At 34.0% G+C, this 21,085-nt stretch overlaps 1 protein-coding gene across 13 annotated transcripts in view; it reads right to left on the bottom strand.

Annotated features, from left to right (window-relative positions):
- Positions 1–21,085, bottom strand: part of KIF21A (kinesin family member 21A) — a 152,443-nt gene that overhangs the window by 9,096 nt on the left and 122,262 nt on the right. For 4 of the 13 annotated variants that reach the window (XM_023256930.2, XM_023256929.2, XM_023256927.2 and 1 more), the window contains 11 exons: positions 21,022–21,082; positions 20,613–20,667; positions 17,710–17,924; positions 15,049–15,153; positions 13,531–13,659; positions 11,156–11,194; positions 10,452–10,466; positions 6,913–7,049; positions 4,792–4,972; positions 2,673–2,837; positions 271–388 (listed from right to left, as the gene is read on the bottom strand). In XM_023256930.2, the coding sequence (XP_023112698.1) occupies positions 271–388; positions 2,673–2,837; positions 4,792–4,972; positions 6,913–7,049; positions 10,452–10,466; positions 11,156–11,194; positions 13,531–13,659; positions 15,049–15,153; positions 17,710–17,924; positions 20,613–20,667; positions 21,022–21,082 (1,220 nt within the window). The remainder of the gene's footprint in view (positions 1–270; positions 389–2,672; positions 2,838–4,791; positions 4,973–6,912; positions 7,050–10,451; positions 10,467–11,155; positions 11,195–13,530; positions 13,660–15,048; positions 15,154–17,709; positions 17,925–20,612; positions 20,668–21,021; positions 21,083–21,085) is intronic. The other 9 variants (XM_023256928.2, XM_023256935.2, XM_023256932.2 and 6 more) reach the window with 5 other exon arrangements.

The raw sequence follows: 21,085 nt of genomic DNA on the forward strand, positions 1-21,085 counted from the left end.
CAATGAGACTTAAGCATTAGCTGGATGACTGAGCCAAACATCATTAAAATGCCTCCAAAACAATTTTCTATGAAAAATGAGAACATGGGATTGAATTATAAGACAATAAAATCAGGAACTATTGAATGAGGAAAAGATCAAGAAGAAAAAGCAAAGGATAGGATTGTTAAAAAAGAAAACTGATTAAGAGCAAAGGGTCTTAGGTGCATCTGATACTTCATATCTATCATTTAATAGGAGAATATAATTCAACAACTCTATCATACACACTTTGATGTAATGATCCTTGGAGCCAGTGATGATTAGATCTTGTCCATTAGAAATCTGATCTACTGTAAGGCACATAACAGGGCCTAGGTGTCCTGTTAACTTTCCTGTAGACTGAAACCTTTAAAAAGAAAGAAAAATAATTTTGTTTGAAAATATTTCTTAATGGGTTGAGGTTAAGCCCCAACGTAAATAATCTACATTCTTTGATGAAACTGTTCACTAATGCTTTTTTTTTTAAACTTAGCTCCACCTCCATGCAACTCTTTTCAAATTAAGGGTCAAAATATGGCCAACCTAACCTATTCTACGACTGAAGTGTGAGGAATCCTAAATAAGTTATTCCAAAGTTACTGATGTCATTCAGACAGTAAACGAAATGGCAGCAAAACTTGCTAAAGACTAATTTTAAATGTAACCTAAGTCCAGATAAACTTTAATCTGTTAAATATCTGAACATGTTAAAATATATGACCAATGTTATTAGGTTCAATTTGGAATTTGATTAAAACAACTATATCACTTACATGACTACACAATCAATAAAAATATGGAAAAAGTAAGATTACTTTATATAAAACACATATATTCTCGCATATACACATACACAAATATGTACACCAATCATATATACATGTATGCACACACACATATATATACTTATGCACACATATGTATATATGCACGTCAGAAAGTAAGTGGTCCATTTCATCAGTTATTATAAGGACTGAAAATGACCAGGACATACAGGTGACTGTAGAAAAATGTGTGATGTTAATTGTCAGGGGGTGACAATGAACCTTTGTTTCATAGTCCTACCTCAACAAGCTGCTGGACTACAAAGACATATTTAACTTGTAGAGTTTCGTTTCTAGAAAATTATTTTCTTACTTTTTTATGATAAATCTACATTTAATCACATTGCTGAAATCAGCAGCTTTCAAAGGACCTAAGTTTTCAGCAAAAACAGAAAGTGTAAAGATTTTTAAAAGCTGTTACCTTTTCTGCCTCATGTCATGACTTTGGGTATCTTCCTCCGTGGTGTTTTGACTATGAGTCAAGTTTTAACATCTTCAAGAATAAACCAAGTACTCACCTTTTCTCATTTTCTCAAACAAGCACTGTGTTCAATTTTCTACATTTTGTTTCTAAAGCAGACTCATGACTGTATGTCTTCTTTCTCTCTCATCTGTTTATCTATAAATTATGTTTATTATTCTTTCTCAGTCATGTGTGAACATATTACAAGTTATAACTAGTTATTTTCAGTTTCTTAAATATCCTTTTTATTTACCACTGACAAATCCCTCTAGATGGGAGGCACCCTGTATTACCTGAATTACAAACTTCACTCAGTATCCTATAATTGCCTGTTTAATGGCCATTATCCTCCGTTACAAAATGAGCTCTAAGAAGGTAGACACCACATTTGTCTTGCTCAGTCTTTATTCCCAGCACCCACCATAGTCTTGGTGCAGTGCCTGCCAGAATTGAAGTTGAAAAAATACTTAACTAATAAATGAATATTCCCTGGCTGCCAAAATTTTAAGAACTAGAAAAGAAGCTAAAATAAACACTCAACTGAGGGATAAAAGCTCACATTTCATGGCAAATAAAAATCAAATCAGAGGGGCGCCTGGGTGGCGCAGTCGGTTAAGCGTCCGACTTCAGCCAGGTCACGATCTCGCGGTCCGTGAGTTCGAGCCCCGCGTCAGGCTCTGGGCTGATGGCTCAGAGCCTGGAGCCTATTTCCGATTCTGTGTCTCCCTCTCTCTCTGCCCCTCCCCCGTTCATGCTCTGTCTCTCTCTGTCCCAAAAATAAAATAAAATGTTGAAAAAAAAAATTAAAAAAAAAAAATCAAATCAGAGATATAACACCTTACATTTCAATTTATCATTTTTTACCCATTTTATATTAATATTTAATCTCTTATATACATTTTATATTCATAAAACCCCTATAAAGATTTATGCCCCCAGTAATTAACTTAAGCTTATAAACTTAAAATTTTGCGATATAAAATGTTTAAGTGATGCTGCCCCTCTCCCCAAAACAACAACCACAACAACAACAACAAAAAACTCTTTCAAACGTCCTGGTAAAACAGAATGAGAATCTTGATCTCTTCCCAGTAAACAACACAAATTGTAGACAAATATTAAGAGAGGCTATTTTCCTTCGTATACTTTCTTTCTATTGATGGAGAATAAAAGAAAGGAAATTTTTGGATTTGCTAATGAGAAGAGAAGAGCCATTTAGGGGTGTTGGGCCAAACAGAAAAGCCTATTATTTTACATTAACTTCTGGGGTTATAAAAGTTAGATTTTACATGCACTAATATGTTATTAATGCCTGAAAATTGTACTTGCCATATATAAGAAATACATTCTCTTAAAAATTCTACCTTTTAAGATCCCACATTCTGACAGCATTTCCAGAAGCTGCATAGAGGAAAGTGCCAGTTGGGTTTAGAGCAATTTGATTTATCTGGTTTTCTCCAGAAGGAATAGCTACTGTCCGGCTGGTACTTGCAGAACAGGCATCTCCAAGAGTAACTTGACCTGAAGACCTTAACAGGGACAAAACAAAGGGAAAAGTCACAATCCTGGATAAGAGTTCAGCTTACAGTTCCTTGAGTTCCTAGGAAACTGGCTGTGGGCAAAAACAAGCTCTGTGCCCTTTGGTCACTGTGTGAACAGTACCTGGCATGCAAACTCATGCACACATAGCTGGTACTTATAAACACATTTGATGAATAAGTGAATAAATGAATAACTAAAACAAGATGAAATGGCTTAAAATTCTTTTTTTTTTTTTTTTAATGTTTATTTTTGAGAGAGAGAGAGAGAGAGAGAAGCAGAGCATGAGCAGGGGAAGGGCAAAGACAGAGGGAGACACAGAATCTGAAGCAGGCTCCAGGCTCCCTCTGAGCTGTCAGCACAGAGCCTGACATGGGGCTGGAACTCACAAACCGTGAAATCATGACCTGAGTGGAGTCAGACGCTTAACCGACTCTGCCACCGAGGAGCCCCAATGGCTTAAAATTCTTAATCTGTGAACCTATTATAAACCTAAGAATTCCAGAATTCTTAGGGATTCCTGAGTTAGGGATGACTAGAATATCATTCAAAAAATATTAGATGTTGGGGTACCTAGCTAGCTCAATCGGCTAAGTGTCGGACACTTGATTGGGCTCAGGTCATGATCTCACAATGCATGAGATCAAGCCCCACTTCAGGCTCTGCTTGGGTTCTCCCTCTTCCTCTCTCTCTCTGCCCCTCCCCTGCTGGTACATTCTCTCTCTCTCTCTCTCTCTCTCTCTCTCTCTCTCTCTCAACATAAATAAGTAAACTTAAAAAAAAAAAGATTAGATGTCAAAGATAACGAACAAACTACTCAACAAATGATACAGTGCCACAAAGGTAATTCATTTTCCTATAGCTTCCAGAACGCCCCGTGGGCCAGGCCTACCAATATTCTTCTTATTTATTAAGTGTGCCTTTTGAATTAAAGACAATGAGGATTTTTCAAACCATTTTCAGTTTTTGCTTACTCTAACCCAATCATATATGGAGTATTTCCAAGTGCTAAAGACTTAAACATAACTTATTTCTATTTCCTCAGATAAATTCTAAGTAATAGATATATTCTTAAATTTTGAAACATTTTCACAGCTAACTTCTAAAATATCAAGTTATAATCAATCTTTTTAAATTTGCCTTTAGTGAGTCAACTGGATTGGCAGATTTCTAAGATACAGTGTTCCTTTTTCTATGAAATTTCCCTTAAGAAACTTGTGTTTAGTAGAATAAATTAATTAGTAGCTCTCAAAATACAAATTAGGACCTGAGTTAACATTTCCTCTACAAATTATAAAAATTACCCTTTCCTATGCTCCCTTTGTTTATTTAAAGAGTTCACCCCAATTTTAATTATGTAAAACTGTTTATCGATCTTATAGCAAAAAAGAATCATTATTTGCTCTTTATTTTAAAGACACATATAATGACACAGAAAACAAACTCATCCTCCAATTATCCAACCTAACCTACAGTTATGGAATTTGTGCTCACACAAAAGCAGTATAGGTTCTAACATGAACAAACAAAAAACTCTCAATATTTAATACCTGCAAAGTAAAGGTTACAAGTACTTCTTAACTATCTATAATGGTGATTTTAGCCATTTTCCACACAGTGGTATTCATTTGAAGCAAGTAATGTAAATCAATATTACATCAAGTAATAAATACTATGAAAATGCAATACCTTAGTATTTGGGAGGGAGGAATATGAAATACATACTTAGTCACACATCAAATGCAATTTATTCCTTCCTGTTTAATACCAGGCTCCTATATTTCATTTTCTCAATAGTTTTTCCCTGTTATATTATCTATGTCCTAATTTTAACATCCTTTTGGAACTGGACAGTTATAAATAAATAAAAATGTATTCATAGTCCTATCTTTTCATATATGTTATACTATTTGCCCTTATGCTATTTGTCTTTAAATTACTTACGTCAGTGTTCGAATGCACTTTGCTGAATCTCTGATGTCCCACACCTTAATATAAGATGTGGACACAGTGAAGACCAAGCTTGTATAATTACAATATTTTACAGATACAACATTGTTGGGATGACCCCCCAATGACATTATCTCCTGCCCAGTCACCAGATTCCATACTTTACAAGTACGATCTAAAACAAACAAGAAAAGGAAAATACTGTCAATATGAACTAAATTAGGTTCTCTTAACAATAAAAATTACTTTAACAATCTTTCCCCTAGAAGAATGAAATAAAATAAGAAAAAAGTAATTATTCCACTAGCTGCAACAGACATCAACCCTCTGCATCAAGTTCAATGGCCAAGTACATATAAAAGATTGGATGAAAGCAAGGGATAGCTGGTGTATGTATTATGTGGTATTAAAAAAACAATTATATAAAACTTTGAAATAGTCATATCACAAGAGTCTTGCTTCAAATTTCCCCTGAATTTAAAATGGCATTTCCAAATCAGCCTCTTCACTCTCACCGCCTCACAGCACTCTACATTCATAAACACATATACCTTTCTTTTCCAGGGGTCACTGATAGATGGTTTTATTTTTGACCCCAAAACATAATTATAAACTAATTATGTTGTTTTTCTGACATGTCAACTATATAATTATTCTGGAGATAAATTTACTTTAAATTATAAAAGTACATTTTTCACAGTGCAGATTATTTTTTAATTGGAGAATGGCTTGCCGTTATTCACAATTCAGAAGTTCTAGCTAGATATGTTACACTTCCTTATATGCAATGAGCAATAAATGCTTGCTGATTAAACTGAGTCTTGTAACATCCCTAAGTGCTAAAAATCGTTTATTAGCTTCCCCAAACCTGTACTTGCTTCCTTCCTACCTTTTTAGCTTTACTGCCCATCACTTCTCTTATGATTACGTTGACCCTTGAACAACATGGGTTTGAAGGGTCAACTTATATGCAAAACTTCTGAAAAATATAGTACAATACTATGAATGTGTTTTCTCTTCCTTATGATTTTCTTTGTAACATTTTCTTTTTTCTTACTTTATTGTAAGAATATAGTATATAATACATATAACATGCAAAATATTTATTAATCAACTGTTTATATTATTGGTAAGGCTTTGGTTCACAGAAGGCTATTAGTAGTTCAGGTTTGGGGAAGTCAAAAGTTATACGCAGATTTTCGACTGTGCAGGGGGTTGGCACCCCTAACCCCCATGTTGTTCAAGGGTCAGCTGTATTCTACTTTTCAACCAATTGGATTTAGTTTCCAAACATACCCCACTTTCCCCTCCATGTCTCTGCTTATGTTGTTCTACAATCTTGGTTGTCAATCATTACCTGTCAATATCCAAACCATCCTGTAAGGTTCCTCCTAAATGCCTCTGTCAAAGCCTTGTTACGTCTCACAGGTTGGCATAACCTCCCTTTTCAGAAACCTCAAAAAGATTAGTATTTAACTCTTCAAAGCATTTGTAGTTCATTTCCAGTTGCCTACACTTGTACCAAAGGGGGTTAAGAATACAGGTTTGGAGATGAGTAGACCTGGGTTTCCAATCCTGATTCTTCCACTTACTACTAAGTTTATCTGGTGAAGTTATTTCATTTCTTGAATCCTCAGTTTCTTCATCTGTAAAATGAGGATGCAACATGTATCTCACTGGGGTTACCACGAGAATTAAAGGAGATATAATTTGTATAGTGTCCAGCATAGTCTCTGACATACGCTTAAGTGCTCAAGAAATGATGGTTTCCTACCCATCTTATTCTCTTTACTACAGTGTATGTGCATTGTAATGATGTACATTTTTGTCAATTTGTATATAACTTGTATTACTAAGCTCAGGACCTTGCATACATTAAGTGCTCAGTTACTGAAGGGAGATGTATTTTCTCAACATTCTATTCATATAACATCAACAGAGGTTTTACTTTCTTCCCAACTATGCAATGATTTTCTATAATTCAGGAGTTGAACCAAATTATTTCTCAGGTTTTTATGGGTATTAAGCAGTTTGACTATTCTTTTAAGCCTGTTAAAATGTAATCATTTTTTTTCATCTGTTAAATATCCATCTGAAACAACCACCAGTAAGTACCTTTTGATCCAGTGAAGAGGAGATCATCAGTAGAATCCACACAGAGCACAGCTTTTGTGTGCCCTTCAGCTATGTGAATACACTGCAGTGGAGAAGCTCTGATTCCTTTTGAAGCAGGAAATGGGTTGATTATGCCCCTGAGGTGGGGAAAAACAAGATTTACTTAAGTAGCTATATCATGAGACTAATTTTATTTTTCTCCTGACTTTAAGAAGCCTTTCTAACTAATTAATAGGAAAACTCAGACTGCTCCTTTGTCTCTTTTTAAAGCAAAAGGACAGAGACAAAATGTGAAATAGTAACAGTAGTGATGGAGTGCATCAACTAATGAGGCATCAGTCAGCAGCTGCCCTCTGCAAAGAGCAAAGCCTATGGCACACAGATCATCTTATCAACAAATTCTCTTCAAAGTTGAATGCAGTAATATTGGGAGCTGTTTGAGTAGAGTGAATTCTGACAAATAAGAAAGTATAAATGATGGATAACTGGAAGTGTGACTCTGCTATGCTGAAATATGACTCTATGTCAAAAAGAACATTCTGGAGAAAGTATAACACATATCACCTAAAATACTGAAAAAAATTTTTCAAGTGAATTTGAAAAAAGATAGGAACGATCACATACACAGAAATTCTAAAGGGAGAATGGCTCAAAAATATCAAAAAAAAAAATTAAAAAAACCTCTAATAGTCTCCAAGATTAAAAAAAGAAAAAAGAACGGGACTTTAAAAGAACAGTGAGGCTATTTAGGGAACTTTCTCATAAGTTTCATATTTCTGGAGTTTATGCTTTGTACTATGCACTATGGAAATGCAAAGTTTATCAAAACATTGTCCCTATCCTAAAGGAGTTTAAGACAGGATCTGAACTGAAATAGTTGTATTGAGAAGACTAAAGATGAGAGTGAATTATAACATAATAAATATATAAATTGGATATATCTTTGCTCAGAGCAGGAAGAAAAATTATTATGTAGAAATGTGTCCATTATATAAAATAGATGGCACAATATCAGAACAAATAACAGGAATAAAATAAAACTGTTTCTTTCCACCTTCTCAATGAAAGAGAACAATCTTCAAGATGCAATGGGCAGAAATGATTAAGAAGAAATGTAAGCCCAAGATAAGTTAGAACTGACAATAGAGACTTATTCATTGAATTCAAGTATTTCTGTGTTTAAATCATTATATCACAGGGTTTTGGAAGGATACAACATTATTGACACAAAAATCATTGTTGGTACACTAAGATCAATAAGGGGCACAAAACATGTAGGCCCCTTTTTCCAAAAAGCAGGGGAAAAAGTAGACTTCAGGAATTACAGATGGGTAAGACTTCTTGTTGAGTCTCACAAAGGGAAATACTGAACAAATCATTATAAACACTTAAAAATAAATGCTCATCAATAAGAGGTAACACTAATCTCATGGGGGAAGTTCTTTGTAGGGTTAATAGCAAATTAGAGAAATATCATATTCATAACACATGTTGACTCCAAAAAGGTCCATTACATTAAGCCTTTCAAATGATATCCTTGTGGACATGGTAGGTAAGAACAGAACAGTTGGAGTAAGGTAGTTCCATTGGTGGAGAGGCACACTTAAGGAGTCAATGTTCCTGTCAATTTCAAAGAAGTCTTCAATATCTAGTCAATATTTCTCTAGCACAGAAAACAGAGCTGGCATATATATTAAACTGATATATTAAAGAACTGGACACTGGTATGTATTGTCTAGGAAAATGACAAACAAAATTTATTTGCTTTAAGTACCCACTTAACACTAAAATAATCATTGGATACAATTTAACGATAAAATTTAAGTAGAAGATAGAACAAAATGCTTCAAGTAGTAAAAGCCTTAATAGTAGCCTAGATCTAAAAAGCTGAAGAGGGCATTATGCTAAGCGAAATAAGACAAAGATACATGCCATATTATCTCTCTTATACAGGCAATCTTAAAAATATACATTAAAAAACCCAATCTCACAGATACAGAGAATAGATTGGTAATTGTAAGGGTGGGAAGTGGGAGGTAGGAGAAATGGCTGAATTGCTTTCTGGGTTTATTTCAGTTTAAATAAATTGAGATACACACACACACACACACCCACACACACACACACACACACTAATAGCCAAAGAGATTTTTTTAATAGAATATAAGATCAATGAATCAACAATTTATGGTTCTTCTATAAGCACTTTCAATAATGTGTTCAATAGAAGTAAATATTTCAGGAGAAAGAACATAATAGAGTTACTATATTCTGCTCTGAGGGATCTGGAAGGAGGTTGAGTTCTAGATGCTAGATTTTAAACACTGAAAAATTGGGACATTTTCAAAAATAGTAGAAGCAAAATGATCTGTAGACTACATCATATAAGGAGCAGATAATGAAACCAGACCTACTAAACTGATAGGAAAACATTCATTGGAGAGGATTCAATAGTAGGTTAAGGCACTGAATATTTAAAGAGCTGTCATATACACACAAAAAGAGATGTGCATGGATTAATTCAATTAATTAATTCCAGAATATTAATTCTGGCAGAGCTCAAGAGGACTGATGAATAGAAACATTAGGAGATAAATATACGCTCAGGGCTAAAAGAAACAAACAAACTTTATTTTTAGAGTAGCTATTGATGATTTTGAAAAGTAGAAGTTGTTCATCGTCACTAGAAATGACACCAGGAATTGTTGCCACTGGATATGGAATTACAAAGTCCAATGTATTATTTGCATACATGTGTCAATTCTTGAAATTAATGCTCGGTAACTTGTTTGTAATCTAAGAAGTTAACCAAATTAAAACTGAAACAGAAGCAAAACTTCCCCCAAAAGTCTGAATCTCCATTTTGAAATCCTACTGATATGAGTTCATATCTATGAACTGAAGCCATCGAATTAGAATTATAGCTTCAAATATTCAAAAGGTTTGATCTAATGCACAGTCAGATGCTACTCTTACTTCTCAAACAAAATATGTATGTATGTATATTCCAATAAGCTGATTATAAAGAAAAAATCCATGTGACCAGCCTAAGGTATAAGAGTCTGTCATGTCAAAGTTTGTAATATTACAAAAGTAAATATTTGCCTCCAGTGACTTATGTATGACACAATTTCAGAGGATAAGATGCCTTTTTTCATTTTTATATGTTTTAATATCATTGATTTTTCAGACTTCTGAAGAAAAATAATCTCATAATTAAATACAGCATTTTACTAGATACTGAAAAATGCTCTCCAGTATTCACAATATTAGTACTAATATTTTGTAGAGATTACCTTATACCAAAGATAATAGAAAAATACAGAAATTGGAAACATACATCCATAGTATTTCTTTTAATGTTAAAATTAATCTATTCACATTCTGAAATATAGAAATCAACTTTAAAATAGTTTAAGTTAAGGTTATATATTGCAAAGTTGTAAAATAACCTGAGTTGAAGGGGGAAAAAAGCTTATTCTTGTTCCATGCAAATCAGCAAAGTCTTGTAATAAATGAGATTAATTTCCTCTGCCTACCTTCTGGAGGATCTACTGATGATCAGCAAAATGGCCATAAACAGGAGAAACAAGTGCAAAAAGAGAGGAGACAAAATGATAAGTGGAAAGAGGAAATGATAGAAAGAGAGAAATTAAGGATCCAAAAAGAAAAAAAAAACCCACAACATGAAAAATTCAACATTGTTATCTTTAAAACAGCATCTATCAGTAAAAATATATTTGTTATTTTAGAAAAGCTCCTTTAGTTTCTATTTCTTTTTATATTTTATGTATCATAGTATCTTTTGTGCCCCCCCTTGCATATCTTTTTTTCTTCATCACAAAGCTTTCCATAAACTTTTTACTTATAATCATTAAGCCAATAACAACAACAAAAATACCTTATTTACCTCCCACACTTTGAAAGACTGAAACATTTAATCACTGAGGAGCAATGATATCAATATTCATAGAACTTAAATTATTTCAAATAAAAGATTTAGATTATAGACAGAGAACAAGCATCACAACTTTCTGTGCTATTATACAAAAAAGGTTTGCCAGTTCTTGGTCTAAAAGGGATGACAAAAATATATTAAAATTAATATGTTTAAAATATTAGTATGTTTATATGGTTTACAACTGGTTATGCATACCAAAGTGAGATATGCTTATAGTTTCTCAGAAGGCATTTTAGAACATCAATGAAATGCCAGAATGTAGGAAAGATAGAAAGAAAGTACCTGTGTACTTCCGACAGAGAGGAGTCACTTTCATCAGACCTACAGTGAAAGAGTTAGAATTATGAGGAAAAAGAACACAGATGTCAACAGGTAAAGACACTGGGACTGAACTGAAAACTGACAGTATGAATAATAGGAATATAGCGAACATTTCCTTTATTGTGAATGCCCCACTTTTCTATTTGCACTGGATATCTGCAAATATACAGCTGTATCTGGCAATATATTTGATTCTTATGTTTTCTACTAAGACTTTGGGTGGGATAAAAACTTTCTATTACTAATCCACAGAAAACCTATTATTCCTCACTTCTAAAATTAATGCCCCGAAGGGGAACAATATCAAGTAAGTAAAATACATCACTTTAAGATTCTTTCTATTTAATTTGATTAGTACTAGAACATTTTTCCCATTTAAACAGCTATTAAGGAATTTTTATCCATCTTGATAATTACTTTGGATTTAGATTCTAATGTGGAAACTGCACAAATGCATTTTATGTTTACATGGAAAGCAAACTACCCAGAATTCAATAACCTTTGATTTTGACTTATCTCAAAAACAGTTTCCTAATGAGGGAGTCCTTTAGTAATATGAGACTTTAGTGAGATTTTAAAAATAGGTGAGCCACTACTGTCAGCCATACCCTGAAACCTCTGTGACTGACAATAAGTTGGGTTCTTATAAAAACCTATTGAAGAGTGCCTGGGTGGCTCAGTCAGTTGAGTGCCCAACTCTCGATTTTAGCTTAGGTAATTATCTTATGGATCATGGAAATGAGCCACACATTGGGCTCCACACTGACAGCATAGAGCCTGCTTGGGATTCTCTCTTTCCCTCTCTCCCTCTGTCCCTCCCCTGTCCATCCTCTCTCTCTCTCTCTCTCTCTCTCTCTCTCTGTCTCTCTCTCTCTCTCAAAATAAATAAATTTTTAAAAAAAGAAAAAGAAAATCTACTCAGTTTGTTTATTAGGCTTGGGGAAAAAAACAGAGTGAATACTGACATGGAACATAACCAAAAACTATCTATGGGATCTACTTCCAGCTGGTGAAATATGCTAGCCTCAAAAAGAAAGTGATTCAAAGGTAGGTGAGTCTTTGAAAGTGTAGTCACTTATTCTGAGTTTTAGCTTATAGAGATGACAACAGCATCAAATTACTGGTAGCTTATAAAATATTTCAGTAGAAAATATAAAACTATGACTAGACTGTCAAAATTATCAAAATACTGACAAAATTTTATGACTGTGAATGTACAGACAAAATTTAGTAAACCTTCATATCACTAGCGAAAATGGACTTCCCGAAGGCATTCTTAACGTTCTTCTATTCTTTTCTCAATTAAATGGAAGGTATGACTTAACAATGTTAGAGAATTTTTTCAATAACATGAAATATTTATCTATCTAGATCACTTTAAAGGGTAGACCATCTACTGATTAAACTATATTAAAATCTAACTTTAAAAACTTTGTCCATACATTAAGCAGATTAAAAATTCTTTCAAAATGTGTGCTTCTCTAAGTCTACAGAGACATCTGGCATGTTTTGAACATGCCAGACAGATCTTAAATAGCATCCTACAAATCTCAGAAATTGTTCATCTACACAGGGAGATTACAGCATTGAAAACAACAGGGGTGGGAGACTGGATATGAAGTACATACATCCACTATGCTACCATTCAAAATCAAAGCAGATAAGTCAGAGTTAATAAATATTTTATGGCAGGACTGTTAGTATGAATTCTTGCAAGAGAGATTCTGGCTCAATGTGGGAATACTTTCTCACTTCAAATTTAATGCAAATTATAATTTTCACAGGCCTCCAACTTCTCTTCCTCCACAATCCACCTCAGTCCTAACCCCCTCCACCCAAATACGAGCTGTCTTTATTTTATTTTATTACTGACTTTTTGTGGTGGATTTGTGTCAAACCACCAAATGCTAACAACATTTTACACATATAACAATGGACTTTGTAAGCTGTTATATGCACTGAAGGTAAAATAAGTTGCCTCTTTTCAACTCAGGCTATCTGCACTAGAGGCTTTTAGTATCCCAACAAATTTAAACTTAGAGTGGTCTCAAAGATATTTGAATTCTAATTTACATAGAAATGAAAAGGCAAGACAAGTGCTGAAAGTTTAGCAATGCAAATCTACAACAGGGAAAAATGTTCAGCAGGAAAATAATTTTCTCTAATCTTTTCTATATTGTTCATTTCCTGTTGGAAAAACACATCAAATATGGCCAGAGTTCACAAGTCAGACTTCATCTCCCACACAAAGAGATGGCTAAATGTGTTCTGCAGACTCTATTGAAAGATTCAGACTACGGTAATAAATAGAGGGGCTCTTTTCCATAAAGACTTACTTATCCTGCTGAACTGATGTGTTTCCCTGAGAAACAGTAAGACGGTTAAAAACATTCAGTTCATTACGGGGCCGGCTTGGTGGGGAAGAAGGAGGTGAAAGACTAGCCTCTGAGGTTCCAGAATCTGAGCTACAAGAAAAAAAGAACATTAAATAGGTGGTTTTAATCAGTTATGATTTGTTAGGAATGTTATAAGAAACATGCTTTTTTAAAAAAGCTTTTCATTAGAGAATTTCTTCTTCCTCTCTTCCTTTTTTCTAAGATAAAATACACTCTGAACAATTTAATTTAAAAAAAAAACAAAAAACTTTTCCACTGGATTTTGTTACATTGCCCACAAGATGGCACTAAGGAAAAACTTGTCTGCTGAAATCTATAGTCAATACAAATAAAGCAAGCCAAATTTAAAATTACAGTTTTAGAGTTAAAACCAAATTACTCACTTTACAGATGAGTACAGGGGAAAGAGAGCCAGAGTGTTTAAAACTGATTTGCCTTTTCCAAGATTTACTCACTTTTATTTTTACATTACTTATCTGCTCCATCCCCCATCTCCCAAATATCCCTGAGACATTCAATCCAGTAGAAAAAGGAAAATTACAACTTTAAGTACAGGAAGCAAGGATGATTAGAAGGAGAACGTCCATGACATTCAAGTCAGCTAATCCAGTGGTCAAAGTAGAGTGTGCATGTCGGCACAGGAGAGAGGATGGTATAAGATTGTCCACTTGGGTACAGAAAATATATGAAAACTACTTTTTATGTTTACTTACATGTTAAAGAAATTAGCTTTACTAATATTTAAATGGAGACTGGCACCAAAACTCTCCCTCCCTCAAGGCCATGTCAGAGATCTACCTGTCGCATGTAGCACCTTAGGTGACCTGAGGGAGGAGTGGGTGTGCCACAGGGGAGAGAGGTTTCAGTGGCTCTCATCCATTCACTCAGCTTCATGTTGTGACATTGCAATTTATAAATGCCCATTTAAGTGGCTCATCAGATTATACTATGCACTGTTAAGTAAATTAACCCTCACAAAACACACAAACAGCTTTTAAGAGATTTCAGGAAAAAAAAATTAAATGTAAAAGAACAGCAAGAAAATGGTACAACTAACACACCCTATGATGAACACTAGTTTCCTGTCAGCTATTTTACAGAGGTAAAGTCAATGTCAGTTTTATCAGTTAAAATCAATTTCAAATCTTTCTAGAAGACTATCTGAAATATAGATTCACTAAACTTCATCTCAAGTGTACATGAACTTTTTACAATGATATGCTCAAATAACTGGAAAATAAATAAGAGTACATGATTAGGGACAAGTGTTCAAATATGTTTACAGGTATGTGTGTGACCAAGAAACACTGAGCCAAACCAACAGCTGACTTGATCGTCTTGATTAGTCAAATCAGTCACAACCACAGATCTAGCCTGCATGTGGAAAATAATTTCACTATTGTCCTTTAGCATCTAAGTGCACCAGAGATTTTATGTAATCTAGTATAAGTAACTTACTGTTTTTGTTCCTTGGCCTTTGATTTTTCTTTTTCGTGTGCTTTTCTCCTGGTTATAGGGGAAGGCTCTGGTAGTTTTTTTTCTGATAGAGATGACTGTTTGGAACTAAAATAGAAAAAGCCTCTTTTAATCATCAAACTTTATTAAATATGTACATACAAGTTTGTTTGGCAGAGTTTCAACCTAAAATTTTTAATATATCAATAACTGCAACTTGAGAAAGAGTATTACCCGGGAACAAAAAAACAAAACTATGATAGGAATATATTACATGGGTAATTTTAGTTGATGGTAGCTTGACTCCTGTATATTTAACTTTTAAATTGGCAATCTTATTAAATATATGCAAACCTATTATCTTTGAATGTAAATATCAATGCTATACTGCCAAATGGCCAAAATCAATAACTGATTTTAAACATAAATGATTAGGTTGATTATAATTGTTACAGTTGGAAAAAAATTGTCTTTATAATCTTATAAGAACACAAAATATTAGAATATCAAAATATGACAAACAGTGAGATTTAATGAAATAATACTTAGACACAGTCAAAAACAGTACTACCAGTAATCATACACACACACAAATGACACACAATAATTTTACCTAATATTTAGGTACTAGTAGGTATATAAATTTTAGTAATAAAAACATTCTTATTATAAATTTTAAATGTTGAATAGTGGCTATATAATTAACAATTTAAGACTATTATTTTTGTGTATGTGATAATACATTCTGATTAAAAAATGAATTTTTATTATTGTTGACTAGTTATATTAGTAAGAAGAAAACACTATGGAATTAGAATGTACAATTACCAGAATGGTAAAACTAAATATTTAAATTTCATGTCCCTGACTTCTGACCACAAGAAATCACAATTCAAAAATCCTTCATCAGTTAAATCATAAGGGCCACTTAAGTAAATTATTTTACATCAAGCAATTAAAGTCATGCAGTAATGACATTAAGAGTTACCACACCGAGAATGTCTTAAATTTGAACAGAATTACACAAGTGTCTGAATTTATGAAAACTTGAGAACAAATCATGTGAAGAGACACAGTCCAAAACATATATTCTACAACCTGTAATAAAGGATACACTTAAAAAATGAAAAAAATAAAGGGGTGGGGGGAGGGCAAAAAGAAGGTATTACCTGAATCTGGATTCCAGGCCAGAGATTAAGTCTTGAAGTTCCAAAAGTCTCTACTCAATCTATTCTTAAAATCTGTTCTGTTTATATCATTACCTTCACCAAAAGCATTTCTTTAACAGTCATCTTATCAAAAAAGCACTGAAGCCATAAGCTATACTGGTTAGCAATTTCTATCAGCAAATCCAGTAGTTAATTACATAGGCCACATCAAGCACATGCAAGAAAGTTGTCATCATTAAAATTACATTTGGATCTAAAGGTAGTAGATGGGCTTACTCAATGGAAGATGGCAGAAATATCTTCATAAAATGAAGGAAGTTAAAAAAAGGTAACAAAACAAAAAAGGAAATTATGGGAAACAGATATTCAAAGGGGGAAAGTTTGTTATATTTTATTATTTGCAGAGTCATGTAACGTGTGCCATTTTTTTTTGGCAATATTCCTCAATGCAGTAATGCGTTCATTCCATAAATCATTTGGTAGATCATATGTGAGGATTACGGCAAAAAAATATCATTATAACTCTTTACCAGGGGCACCTGGGTGACTCAGTCGGTTAAGCATCTGACTCTTGATTTCAGCTCAGGTCATGATCTCACAGTTCATGAGTTTGAGCCCCACATCAGGCTCTGTGCTGATGGTGCAGAGCCAGCTTGGGATTCTCTCTATCCTTCTCTCTCTGCCCCTCCCCTGCTTGTGCTCTCTCTCTTTCTCTCAAAATAAATAAACATTAAAAAAAAAAAAAAAAAACTTTACCGGTGAATGATCTAATTTTAATATAACTGTCCAAACACACATACACACATAGCATACATACACATACTAGCCTGAGTTGGGAAATCTTCATCCTCAAGACAATTGTTGTTTTGAATAGAATGTTCATATTACATAAATGGGAAAGAGAATATTACCTCCTTTAAAGCTTTAACAATACAAAAAAAAATATTTTGTGCATACACTCATCCCAGACATGCAATGGCAAGTACTTCAAGGCAAAAAATTAGGAAGCCTTAAAATGATTGTTTTTGATTGATATTTCTTTTTCCTTATAGGGTTAGCAAAGGTTTGCTACCCTGACCAGACTCTTAGAACGAAAAATCATGTTCACTTAAAGCAAATAAAAGATGTTTTAAAGCTTCTGTTTTGTATGATGGTTTTATAGATATAACTACCTGATTTAAGTGTTCCTAAAAAATTTTGTTTATAATTCACAACTCAGCCTTTATGAAAATTATAATCCTGAAGAATGACCCTAAAACTTAGAAACAAGCAATAGAATTGAACAAAGAACATCTCATCTTAAATGATTTCAAATGTCAAAAAAATTAGGGGAGATAACACCTAACAGAAATTCCTTTGAAAACCGGAGATCTTGTTTACGGAATTTTAAAAAAATAGAAATAAGAAATTAGCAACATGCATATAAAAAATTTTTAAAAAGAAAGAAAAAGAAAAGCCAAAGAAAAGGAAGTTAGTGTAGCTGGGCCAGACTTACATGCTGCCTATCTTAGAAGGGAAGCCAGATGGGGGAGGGAGCTCTTTTTCCCTAGCAGAAGTACCACTTGTCTCTGTATTCATTCCAATCTCTTGCCCTTCTGCAACAGGTGTAAGAGCGCCAGGCAAGGAGGCATCTCCTGTACTAGTGTCTGAGGCTAGTTCACTGCTATCTGCATACAGCAATTCCATTTGAGTGGTGGTTCTCCTTCGGGCCTAGTCAGAGAATGGAAGGAAAAGCAATCAGAAGCAAACTTTTGCAGAGATGATTAGGGAATAGAGATTTAATATTAGTTTGAAATAGGTAAAAATATTTAGCGTGTCATTTCCTAGCAAGTGTCAAACATAGCATGTAAGATAGTGACAAGCCAGAGCTATAGCCATATAAGACCTTTAAAGGCCATAATAATAGCCAATATTTATATAATACTTATTGTATGCCAGGCAATGCTCGAACACTTAATTACATTAGCATGTACTATCATTATCCCAATTCACCAATGAGGAGACTAACGCACAGAGACGCTAAGTAATTTACCCAAAGTCACACAACTAGTAAGTGGCAAAGCCAGATTCAAAAACAAACAACTTGCCACCAATATGACTATGTTACCCTGCCACTCATGGCCACCTCCCTCAACATAAAATTTTTTTTAAAAAGAAAGAAGAAATTAAACCAAAAGTTAACTGCAGGGAAGCTCAACTAAATTCTGATTTACCCCATGCTCAGATGCTCATTTAATATCACTTTCAGTTTTAAATTTTATTTTAATATCAATTTTTTAAATCTGCTTCTCAGTTTTTGTGACCCCATTCTCCTGATGCATTAGCTGTGTTTTTAACCTGCCTGCTGGATAATTAAACACGAGCCTACATGAGCTTTAGTAGCACGGTTAGGCAAGTGAAGGTTATTTTCCTAGAATCTAAATTCACTATACAAATTCCTTTCCTTACTCTTGAAAATGAACTGACTACCCTGTTGTTGTTCAGTTGTTATTATCACTAAGGTATTAATGGATAATCAAGGTGTTTACCAGATTATAAGCCTCTAAAGAGCAAACACCCTGTTTTATTCATCTTTATTTCCCCTGTACATAGCATAGTGCTAGTACATACCCATTTAACGTATACAGTGAACTTTACTTTTTCAATGATGAAAATAAATGAGAGGCGCTTGGGTGGAACAGTCAGTTAAGCGACTGACTCTTGATTTTGGCTCAGGTCATGATCTCATGGTTCGTGAGTTTGAGCCTTGCATCTAGTTTCAGGCTGACAGCACGGAGCCTGCTTGGGATCCTCTCTCTCCCTCTCTCTCTGCCCCTCCCCTGCTCGTGCAAGCACGCTCATACTCTCTCTCTCTCTCTCTATCAAAATAAATAAATAAATTTAAAAAAGAAAGAAACAGAAATGATATGAGATCCTTTCAGGCATCTTTGAATGAAGTTCAAAAGGAGTAGTAAGTAGCACCTCAGAAAATTTTTGGAAAAAGAAAACTCTCCAGCCAGTTTTCTACACTCTCAGTTCTCTTCACTGCCAACAGCCCAAGGTAGGGAGGAATCCTTTTCTTAGGAATTCCAAACTGTAGCGGTTCCTTCAGTAGATGATGTTTAGAGCACCACTTTACACCTCTCTCTGGTGTCCCAGAAGGGCATGAATATCTAGGCTTTCACAGGGCCTGAAAGACATTCAGGACCTTAAGAGATTTTCACCTCTACCTAAGACTGGATCCAAACCATACCGGAATGTTTTCTTTGAGTGTGGGAGTAACTTCTGCTTAGTCACTTAGAATAATAAAATAAAACCATATGTTACCAAGCTCAAGGATCATAAATATAGCCTAGAGATGTTTTTTTGATTGGCTTGACCAGTGTGTTAAAGATCAGGAAATTCTACATAAAAATCTGTATTTAAGGCTTCTTTAGGAAAAAATAGAAGATCTAGTTGTCTTAGGCCTATAATCCTCATGGCAAAAATGAGCAAGAGTTGAGTGGTGGTTATTTGCTTAGGTGAGGCATGTCCTCGTCAGGCAATCACAATGACCCCTACTCATTACATCCAGCCAAATTATTCATTTGCATTACCTGACTATTCACTATGGGCCTTAACTGTGTCTTACCCATTTGCACAGTGTTAATTCTTTCAGGTCCTGATTCTTTCCATCCATTTAACAAATATTTACTAAGGACTACAAGAATTCCTTGTTTTTAAATATCTTAAGACGGTTAGTTAACTCATCTAGTATCAAATGCTACCAACACTGAATATGAAACATACCAAATATATCTTACACATTTAACAGCATGTGGCATTGATATTTTTTTAATTATACAAATATGCATTATAGTCTCATTAGTTTTTAATACAACTAATTAATGATTAAGAGTTGGCTTATTATTCAAACCACCTCAGGATACTACTTTAACAAAATATATGTGATACACTTAAGAAGATACTAAATGTTAAAATTTCAAAAACCTCCTGCCAATTAACAAATTTTGCAAATTTATGCTGTATGCCACCACAGGGTCTACAATCTCCTTTATAATTATTAGGAAACTTAGGTGACCTTAATAAATTACCACATAACTTCCTTAATGAGTAATGAAACTTTCAGGAAAAACCTAGAAGAAAATAAGAATTGGTCTCCATAATCATAGCTTCTCCAGTGGAAAAAGTGCAATAATACGGTAAAGCACAAGTTCCACAAAGGAGAAATATTTTGACATAATGTTTGTTTCAAAGGAGAATATGGTAATTACAGAACTAAAGTTGTTATACACGGGAGCAATGGTAAAAGCATGCCAACTTGCTAACCTTCTTAAGGGTCTGAGGCCTATGTGTTTATTAGTGATAACAGAAAACTGTGGGGAAGGATGCTTACCTGTTATTTTCAATTCTCCTTACCTTGCTTTTAGGTTTCACTTCACCACAAAGTTTCATAAGGTCTGAAGATAGTGTGCTAGATGCAAATAAATAATTAACCACGGGTTAAAAGGGGACTTATAGAAAATGCTGTCTTCTATGTTTTTAACGATAGAAAACATCTTATAGGTCTACAGGGCAAAAAAGACAATATTTAAAATCAAAATGAATTACAAAATTATTCATTTTCTTTCCTTAAATATCCCGGTATTTTTGTGGTGGTTAAGTATGACTTAGTTTGGTTTCCATAATACTGTTTCTAGTGCTATTCACTTAGCCATAAAATTCAAAATTATTTGTTTTATGGTAATTGATTGAAGCAACAAGATAAAAGTATTTAAAAAATTACAGAAACAAATAAAATCTATTAAGTTTCTAAAGGCTCTCCTACCTTCCTTCTGATCCTGGGCTGTTCAAAGGTGCATCCTCATCAGTACTATCCTCTACATTTTCTA

Source organism: Felis catus, chromosome B4 (assembly GCF_018350175.1).
Source record: "Felis catus isolate Fca126 chromosome B4, F.catus_Fca126_mat1.0, whole genome shotgun sequence".
In the NCBI taxonomy this organism is placed as follows: domain Eukaryota; kingdom Metazoa; phylum Chordata; class Mammalia; order Carnivora; family Felidae; genus Felis; species Felis catus.